Source organism: Apaloderma vittatum, unplaced genomic scaffold (genome assembly GCF_000703405.1).
Source record: "Apaloderma vittatum isolate BGI_N311 unplaced genomic scaffold, ASM70340v1 scaffold112, whole genome shotgun sequence".
NCBI lineage: Eukaryota > Metazoa > Chordata > Aves > Trogoniformes > Trogonidae > Apaloderma > Apaloderma vittatum.
In genome coordinates, this window is record NW_009705042.1 from 25,965 (window position 1) to 36,189 (window position 10,225).

The following is a 10,225-nucleotide window of genomic DNA, read 5'->3' on the forward strand; positions in this document are numbered from 1 at the left end:
CAAAGAATGATGATGCTCATCATTAAAGACGGGATCAGGGACGCACAAAGTAGTTGCTGTGCGAAAGGGCTTTAATTTGACGCCTACGAGTCAAGCAGAGTCGGTTAAAAATGGTTGCGTTTGCGAGCTTCAGCCTTTTCTCACATGCAGTCCTTCAGGAGCAGGATGCAGGGAATTTAAATCCTCCTGCTGGAAGGCTTGCTTTTCTGAATTTATCATAGAATCATAGACAGGTTAAGGTTGGAAGGGACCTTGAAGATCACCTAGTTCCAACTCCCCTGCTGTGGGCGGGGACACCTCTAGCCCACCATCCCAGGTTGCTCCAATCCCTGTCCAACCTTGCCTGGAACACTCCCAGGGATGGGGAAATTCACAAATTTTTTACAAGCAATTCATGCAATCCCACAAACTTTTGAGCCAGGGGCTGAAAACCACTCTTAAAAGAGGCTGGAAGTTAACCCAGTCCTGTAGGAGCTGCTGCAGAAAGTTTCTGACTGATATTTTTCAGAGGAAATTATATACTAGTCATTCATAGCACTCTAAGTCAACACTAAGTCTTTTTCTACAATCGAAATTATTTAAATACTCCTTTGTAATCCAGAGGCTCTAAACCAGGCAAGCCTTCTCTTGGTGTATCCGTGAAAATAAGCACCTTGAGAGACTTGTTTATGCAAAGCCCACGTTGAATTTAACTGCAGAAAATCTTGTTTCCCTGCGAATCGGTGGGATCAGTTGACGAACTTCTCGAGGATCTTTAATCAAAGAGGTGCCACGTGAAGAGAGTCAGGATTAGGCATCATTTTGGGGTTTTTTTTTGCTGGGAACTTTACCACCTGCTTCAGGCAAAGCAGGCACTGGCTGCATTATGGAAGCTCAGAGAAATACAAACCCTCTGACTTGAGCCGAGAGAAATAAGGATGTATCATCAAAGAAACTTACGGTCTTCATGCAATTCAGCTCCTCGTGGTGCACTACAAGCAGCCTCTTGAACTGGGAAGCAGTACTGGACGTAGCAGTCGGCCTCTCCCCAGACGGTGGACTGCAAGGGAGTGAGGCCTTTCACGCTCTCCACGTGGATCTCAAACACGTGCTCCATCAGGTCTTCTCCTTCTTGGTCTAACTGCTAAAAAAAAATAAAAAAAATCCCCATGGAAATAAATGCCTCTTTGGGAAAAGGCATGCAAGCGGACTGGAAATGCGAGATTCTAAAAAGCCTGGGATGGGGGACTCAGAACTCCCTGAAACACTGAAATCCTCACAGTGATTTTTTAATTATTATTTTTCTGCAAAAGCCAGAAAACACAGCGCATAAAAAGCATGAAAGTTCCTACACATCCAACTCAAAAGCAGTGGTGAAATCTGTATGGTACAGTATAAGGCTGTGAGAGTTAAGATTTTCTAGAATTTTCACCTCTTTCCACAGCACTTGCCATGCAAGTTGAAGCAGCAGATATGCAGGGCAGCAAAAAGTGCAATGAAGTCAAACTTGGTGAGGCAAAGTGCATTAACAAACAATAAAATTCTGCAAAGAACGTGAGTATTTTATAACAAAATTGGCTACGGAATCAAAAGAGATCGGGGAGCACAGGTTCGTTAGTGAAGCCACCAGTAAAATCATTTTCACGCGTCCTGAATGACGAGAATGAGAATTTATTGAACGATACCGTTGTGGGGTTTGTAGGAGGAGGGTCCAGAGAGTGGGCAGGGCGCTGTGTGACAGGAGGGACCGTTCCTTCTTCGGTTTTGAGCCTCTGCAGCGCCAGGATTTGATCGGCTGAGCCCATGGCCAGAACAACCCTCAGGCTTCCGCTTCGACTGCCAGAAAAAACATCGATGACGGGCATGTGGCTGTCCACGGCGACCACTGGGTACTGAGCTTGAAGCAGCAGGTGGGAAATCTTCGGATCTCTAGAACAGACCAAACCCCAAAAAACAATAAAACAACCCAACCCAACAAAGCCCCAGCATGTGAATGAGTCGCCCGAATACAAACGTGATCCTGCAAAGCTCTTTTTAGATGGGACTTTCGATGCGGTTAGAAACCAAACTATCTCCATCCCTCCAAAATTTGACTGCATTCATCTTCGTGAAGCACAGATCCATGTACTGATAGATGCAAAAGGCTATTTTCAGCAACAACAGTGTACGGCTTCCCAAAAACTAACGTAACCTTTCCTACAAGCCAGCCTAGAGATGTGTGAGCGAGGCGATGACCTGGAAATGAGACTCCTATTAATATCCTGCACCTATATTATACTTTTATGAGGCAGTTATGTGCCTCTGGGGATGGACTTGGGAAGGAAAAAGAGAAGGAACAGGGACAATCTCGCACAGGAATGTAATAATAATACAGGGAGGATATACACAAGGATTACTGAAAAAAAAATTATACAAATGACACACTAATAATTAACAAAGTGGAGGCCAGGCAGTTCCAGAACCATCTGATTTTCACTTGTCACTAGCCTGACCAAAATAAATTTTTCATTATCATAGAATCATAGAATGGCCCAGGCTGGAAGGGACCTTAGAGATCATCCAGTCCAACCTCCCTGTCATGGGCAGGGACGCCTCTCAACTAGATCAGGCTACTCAAGGCTCCGTCCAACCTGGCCTTGAACACCTCCAGGGAGGGGGCAGCCACAACCTCTCTGGGCAATTTATTCCAAAGTCTTGCCACCCTCAGACTGAAGAATTTCTTCCTAAGATCTAATCTAAATCTATTCTCCTTCAATTTAAACCCATTTCCCCTTGTCCTATCAGTGGACACTCTTGTCAAAAGTGCCTCCCCAGCCTCCCTGTAGGTCCCTTTAGGTACTGGAAGGCAGCTATTAGAATGAATCTCTTCTGTCCACAACTTCTCTCAATTTGAACCGCTTTAAGCACGTATTTTACTGAATAAGAAGCGACAACACCGTGGCAAAAAAAGAACAAAATGCTTCGGAGAGACCCGCTGGATAAGGGAACAATTAAGACACGAAGTATTCAGTGACATTTTTGACACCACAAGCATTACCCTGCGCCATACAAGCCGACAGCGTCCTTAGCGAGAGGATCTACGCAGAGCGTGATCGGCAACGAAATCACTCACTCATAACCTTGGAAAACCACGGATGGAAAGTCACAATTGCTTTTTCCCGAGCAGTCCCTTGGATCTCTTATAGTTTTACTCCTTCCCTGGACCACAACCCGGCTGCAAGTCTGATGCAAGACAGTGTCTTTGTTTCTCACAGTCTACGTGTATTTCTACGATTCTGTGATTTCTGTCCGAAAGTGGAACTTACTCACATGCTGCTTGGTGTGGGAAAAGGAAATCTGGCAGGACAAAAATGCCTTTTGCTATAAAATATAACTAAGAACCCTCCCAAGCAAAACCTGGGTGCCATGCATGACTTCTTTCTCTGAGTTAGGATATCTCCCCAACCCGATAAAATACGGAACAAAGGTTTTTAATTTACTTGAACGAGATGTAAAACTGATGCAGAGGAAGTTTCACTAATCCTAGCAGTCTGTCGCAGCCAGGGCTTCCCATCTTGTTCCAGGCTTCGATAATCATGACGTTGTTCTTCAGCCGCTCCAAGCGTTTGGGAGTCAGCGAAAAAGGCATCACCTGGAAGAGTTCAACGCAGAATTCGTACACGGAACGCACTGGAAGCTAATTGCTAAGTACACAGCATTTTGGTAACGTTATGTTATTCCAGTCTACCGTGCTCTTTAGATTAAAGAGAAGATTAAGGGTCAAAATTAAAAATTAAATGCATGCTTGCTGAAAAGGTTTCAGAAAACTGATAGGCTTGGAAAAGAGCTAGTCAGGAAAACAAATGCAATTGAGATAAATTTTAAAGTAAGATCATACACTATCTTAAAAACCAGAACTTTAAATGCTAGTTTATGAAACAATAAATCATTTCAGGCATCTCGTTTCAGAGGCCTTTTGCTATTTTTTTTTTAACATTTCACCCTTTCAGCTGAAAACTGAGTCTCACAAACCGCTAGGTATTGTCAAAAGCAAAACAAATGCCTTCGAGCATCCTGACATTTCCAAAGAAAACTGTGCACGAACTTGCATCACTGTTAAATGCGTGAAATTCCACTGTTTGCCAGGGGGAGGCTCTGGCCCATATTAGGATGGTAACAACTGTATCTGTGCTGATATATGCATTGAGAAGAAAAAGAACACCAAGCAATGAAACAAGTTAAAAATTTCTACATCTCCATATTAGAATGTCATCAACAACTACGTTTTCTTTCCAAAGTGGAAGAAAGGCAAAGCCAACATTTTTTTGCAGTTTTAACTTTTCTGTTTCTCTTTCACCCTTCCAAAGTTTCATTTCTTCTCTCAGTGAATCGAGGAACTGCATTTCAAACTGTGCCAAAAAATACTGAAAATACTTTTAACATACTGGATGGAGCCAAGAAGAGAAGTTCCTACACAGAATCACAGAGTGGTTAAGGTTGGAAGGGACCTTGAAGATCATCTCGTTCCAACCCCCTGCCCTGGGCAGGGACACCTCTCTCCCACCAGCCCAGGTTGCTCCAAGCCCCGTCCAACCTGGCCTGGAACCCTCCCAGGGATGGGGCATCCACACCCTCCTTGGGCACCCTGTGCCAGTGTCTCACCACTCTCATGGGGAAGAATTTCTCCCTTAAAAAGTAACTTGTCTTTGAAATACACTTGTCAGCGTGGATGAGCACATTTCAATTAGCGTTAAACGGAAGACGCGCGACTCGCCTGAGAAAAACTGAAGGCGGGTTGCGTCGTGCCCCACGCGACAGCAGATCTTGTCGCCTCCTCCGTGCTGAGCAGCTTGCAGGTTAAATACACGTTACAAGAACTGCGGAGTCCATCATCTCCAGCAACAAAATCCTTTCCATCGGGCACCATCAAGAGCACGTGTAGCAATAACCCATCTCCTTCAGACGCGGTTATTTGCGTCGTCAGGTTCCGGGCTACAGAAGTTGTCACGGCTGGTGGCAGCCGCGTGACGTTCGCATCAGCTGCTCCCGTGTCCTGCGAGTCCTCGTAGCTGCGGGGGTTCAGGCCATGAGGGCTTTCTGTGTTTACACTCTTCCTGCTGGGCTCCTGGAATTCCAGCCGGGGGCTTCTTACGGCGTGAGGTGGGACTCGTTGCGCCGCCGCAGCCGATCTTGCAGCGGTGCGGGTGAAGTCCTTGTTGTCGGCCGCAAGCTCCAAGGACACCTGCGTGGCGAAAGGCAAAGCGGGACGATCAGCAGATGCAAAAACAAGGGACTGCAACAGAAACTCGGGGAAACGTGTCACATGTTTTGGCCAAGAATCACGTTAAGATTTCAACTGCAAGGCTTGGGTTTAGACACGTTCTGCTTGCAAGCTATGACTGCCACTGCAACATGAACCGCGTGTGGGTTTATCAAATAAAGCAGTAACTCAAGTACAAAAACACACAGTTACAGCTGAATAAAGGAAAAAGTTAAAACCAATCACAGAGCTGACTGAAAAACGAACACCTGCTTAGCCAAGGTGAAAAGTACGGTGACAAAGTATCACAACTGCCATTTGCTCCACTTCATAGAATCATTCAGGTTGGAAAAGACCTCTGGGATCATGGAGTCCAACCACCAATCCTGCTCTACAAAGTTCACCCCTAAATCATCTTCCTCAACACCACATCTAAACGGCCTTTAAACACCTCCAGGGATGGGGACTCAACCACCCCCCTGGGCAGCCTGTGCCAATGTTGGACTCCTCTTGGTATGAAAAATCCTTTCCTAATGTCCAGTGTGACCCGGCCCTGTTGCAGTTTGCAGCCATTCCCTCTTGTTCTATTACTCATTATCCATAAGAAGAGACCAGCCCCAACCTCTCCACAACGTCCTGTCAGGCAGTTGCAAAGAGTGATGAGGGCTCCCCTCAGCCTCCTCTTCTTCAAATTCAACAGCCTCAGCTCCTTCCATCGCTCTTCCTAAGACGTATTCTCCAGGCCCCTCACCAGCTTTGTCTCCCTCCTCTGCGCTCACTCCAGCACCTCAACAGTAACAAGAGATGCTACAGCACTGATCGCTTGTGAAAAATTAGGGAAAAAAAATTGTTTCTCTCTAAAAGTTTTCTTTCACTTTTACATTCCCTGCTGATTTTAGCTGTCCCTAACTCCTCTCCCTTCCGTGGGCTCCTTCTTTTTCTCTCCAACAGTCTACATACTCCATTGTATTTGTCTCCTTTTTTCTGAGGTTGCATTTTTTGCTTTTGTTAGTTTTGTTTTTTTAAACATGCTTCGTTTGAATTGCCTCTTTGTGTTGTCAAGATTTGCAGAAGAAATAGATTAGCATGAATGAAAATATGTGTACGTGAAAGCAATGAAGCACCACGACAAGAGTTAAGGGAATTCCAGGTCTCAATTTGCAAGAGTTAATTGCTACAGAGCATCATAGATCTGCTGGATTCATTCATGTGACAGCAAGACAGTAAAAAAAGGGAGGAACAAATGCCCAGAAGATAAGGTAACATGATAAAGAAAAGGACTGGAGCCACAAAACGCCCAAATAAGGAAAACAAAATAATCAGGCTCAAGAATTTTGCCTATGACTTAGGAGGAATGAGACAAGATATTGAGGCAGGAGATCCCAGACAGTTCCTAAAGGAAGAATGTGTCCAAAGATGAGGAATTCAAGGCCATTTGTCAGAAAAAAAGTCAAACAAGAAATGTGGAATCTTCCCACACTCCTACATTTTTTGTTTCACACGTCTTTGGCTCCTCTACTGGCAGCTCTGCCGAACAGCTTCTCTGGAAGCAGCTTCACAGCCCCTTTGTCAGAGAACATCACCCATCCCGTGAGTTACAATGTGACAGAAGCGATCCAAGCTCGTGTTTTCCGAGAATAGTTTGGGAGCTCTGAATGTAAAATTCTCAAATACTCTCTTAAACCTTCGCTTGCTAATCTAGAGGGCTCTTTATCCTCTGACCTGGCAAGTCACAGAATCACAGAATGTGAGGGACTGGAAGGGACCTTGAAAGATCATCTAGTCCAAGCTCCCCGCCAGAGCAGGAACACCCAGACGATGTTACACAGGAGAAGGCATCCAGGTGGGTTTTGAATGTCTGCAGAGAAGGAGACTCCACCACCTCCCTGGGCAGCCTGTGCCAGGGCTCTGTTACCCTTACTGAGAAGAAGTTTCTTCTCAAATTTAGGTGGAACCTCTTGTGTTCCAGTTTAAACCCATTACTCCTGGTCCTACCCTCGGTTGTCACCGAGAAGAGCCTTGCTCCATCCTCGTGACACTCACCCCTATGTAAGGGGTGAGTGTAATTATAAACATTAATTAGGTCACCCCTCAGTCTCCTCTTCTCCAAACTAAAGAGACCCAGCTCCCTCAGCCTTTCCTCAGAAGGGAGATGCTCCACTCCCTTCATCATCTTGGTTGCTCTACGCTGGACTCTCTCCAGCAGTTCCTCATCCTTCTTAAACTGAGGGGCCCAGAACTGGACACAATATTCCAGATGTGGTCTCACCAGTGCAGAGTAGAGAGGAAGGAGAACCTCTCGTGACCTGCTAACCACCCCCCTTCTAATAGACCCCAGGATGCCATTGGCCTTCCTGGCCACAAGGGCACACTGCTGGCTCATGGCCATCCTGCTGCCCACCAGGATCCCCAGATCCCTTTCCCCTCCACTGCTCTCTAATAAGTCTAATAAATCTCTCCAATGTGCTGTGCCAGGACTGTTAATCCTTCTCAATCGGAAGTCGGGCACGTTGGTAGGACCTTTGGCCGGAGAAGAAAACTCCTGAAGTGACAAGGTGGTACCAACGATGGGGAGCATCAGGCCTCTGCAGCAGGAGAGACCTCAGCTCCTGTCACATGCGGAGTGAGAAGCCAAAGATCCCAGTCTTGAATGCAGCCACTCAAAATCTGCCTGTAAAATAGTTTCTGTACCCAAGCTCTCACTTACTGACCCTAGTTTTACCCTGCAGCCAGGGCACCACCACACAGCAACACCCTTAGATATGCAGGAGGCTCAAAGTATTTCTCCCAAACCCTAAGGGAAAAAAAAAGGTTCACGTTACCCTGTATTAGGTTTTACAAACCTTCATATCTGAGAGCTGGTGAATTCAAACAGAAAGAGAAAAGAAAGAGAGGGGGGAAAAATAAAATAAGAGAGGATGTGCAGCTAAAATTAGTAACAACAGGTGGTTTAATCCAAACTGCGTGGTAAAATACCTACCGTTAGTGGTCCAGCTTGTGTCTGACCTTCCTGTTTTTCCACGGGTATTTCACAGCTGATGGTGAGCAACTCAGACTGAAGAACTTTGCGTAACTGAAGTGCTGCTGAGCCAACGGCGACTGGCTGAGGGCAGGAAAAGAATCCACTTTTGCAAGATTTCTGTCAGGTTCAAAGAACTAAGGGCATTTTGTGAAACAAAAGCCTCTGGGAAGCTCCGCTGAGCCACTCATCCTCCCCACTCCTACACCATTAGTTACACCAGGAGGGACTTGTAGGAAAGTTTCCCTTGGTTCCAATTTCAGGTCTATCTAGGACAACAGTGAGGAAGATTCTCCCAGTACCTACTGTAAACAGTTCCAGAAGAACGCCAAAAACCCCGAGCATCCCAAATCCAAGTAACTGAGCACAATTTTCCATGCTTAAAGATGCAATTTATTCACCCATTAAAAGAAAAACTCCTGTTAGAACAGAAGGGCAGATATCCTTGGTGCTGAACAAAACCAAGCGTAAGCTAACACCTCTCACTGACCTCCTCACGTGCAAATATTTTTAGCCAAACGAAAGATACTTTTTTCCTCCCATCCAAAAGCAAAGGTTACACCACTTTCTCACACCTCATATTCTTCCTCTCACCCTAGGCAGAGTAATGATACCAATCGCACCCACATTAACTCATTTTATGTTGCTAAACGAGCCGCGTTCTCACCAAAAACTAATGTTCGCAACTGATCCAGTATGCTTAAACAGCAGGAGATCATTTTTAAAGATGAGAGGAGGATAATTCTTTTTTTTTTTTTGCCTGCCAACTCAGAAAATCCCTTCGCCGGGTGACAAGACTGAGCGGCAATTAGTTCACCTTACAGCACCTGCACATAATGTCATTTTATTTCACAATATCTGGTGATGGGTGATTAAGAAGTGGCTCAGTGAAGCCACGTTGCTTTGCTTTCAACGGTTGAGACAGCAGCAGCTACGACGGAGCATTGTGGGAGGGTTAGAAAAGCCCCCGCTGTCTGCGTAAGTATTCGGAGGGAATAGAACCACAAGGAGCATCTTTGCTTTTCAGTACACACAAAAGTATAAGCAATTTTTAATAAGTACCTTTTTCTGTGTGCTTTTTCTCATGTAGATTTTAAAAGCAAGGTCAGAGCTCCACCAGTGCTCTACCATCGTCCCAGCGAAACGGACAGGGAACACAAACCGCTGCTGAAATTTCACCACTGCAAGGAAGACAGAGACTTGTGAGCTCTTAGCTGGATCCCGAGCTAACCCGTCTTTTGAGCCTGCTCAGGAACAGAGAAATCTCCAGTGTAGGGTGAGCAGAGACAACGTGAAGTTTAGAAGGTGTGAGGGGAAAGCGATGGCACTTCCCAGAAGGATGGGACCACCACACAAGAGGGCATTTGCACGTCTGCTCGAGTAAGGGATCAAACAAGGCTGGGAGCTGAAGGGGGAAGTGCTGTCGCTGGAACCCTCAACAAGAATCTCTTGGATTTCCAACCTATTAAATTACGTTCTAGCTCTGCAGGTAATTTACTACATCATTGCTCACAGCAGCAACAAATATTCAAAATTAACCGAAGGTAAATAAACTATCCCCATGGAGATGGCTGGGTTATGCACACAATCATTTAATTTTGCATTCCTTATTAACGTCAAGCCCAAAGGAAGCTGTTCCTCATTTTCCAGGGCCAGAAAACAGCAGGAGGGCAGCACAACAAAATTAACATTATAACAGCCTCTAAAGCTGCAGTGACAGCAAGTCTCTGTCATCCTAGCACGTAGTAAAACTTTCCCTTCTTCAGCGGGAGAACCCCGTCTCATTTTGAGCAACGCATTTCAAGACATTGTCTTGAAAGAGGTAAAGTTGAGCTGCAAGAACAATCGTGGGTTCAGGGGAAATATCTGCAAGATATTTGGTGCTGGTCTCTTCTCACAGGGAATTAGGGACAGAACCAGGGGGAATGGTTGCAAGTTGCAACAGGGCAAGTTTAGGCTGGACATTAGGAAGAAATTCTTCACGGAAA

At 45.6% G+C, this 10,225-nt stretch overlaps 1 protein-coding gene across 1 annotated transcript in view; it reads right to left on the reverse strand.

Annotated features, from left to right (window-relative positions):
* The window catches only part of C2CD3 (C2 calcium-dependent domain containing 3), a 46,164-nt gene that overhangs the window by 24,633 nt on the left and 11,306 nt on the right, over positions 1-10,225 (reverse strand). Inside the window, 7 exon segments of the mRNA XM_009865235.1 lie at positions 1-83; positions 940-1,123; positions 1,665-1,908; positions 3,459-3,610; positions 4,733-5,200; positions 8,199-8,321; positions 9,300-9,418. Coding sequence (XP_009863537.1) covers positions 1-83; positions 940-1,123; positions 1,665-1,908; positions 3,459-3,610; positions 4,733-5,200; positions 8,199-8,321; positions 9,300-9,418 — 1,373 coding nt within the window.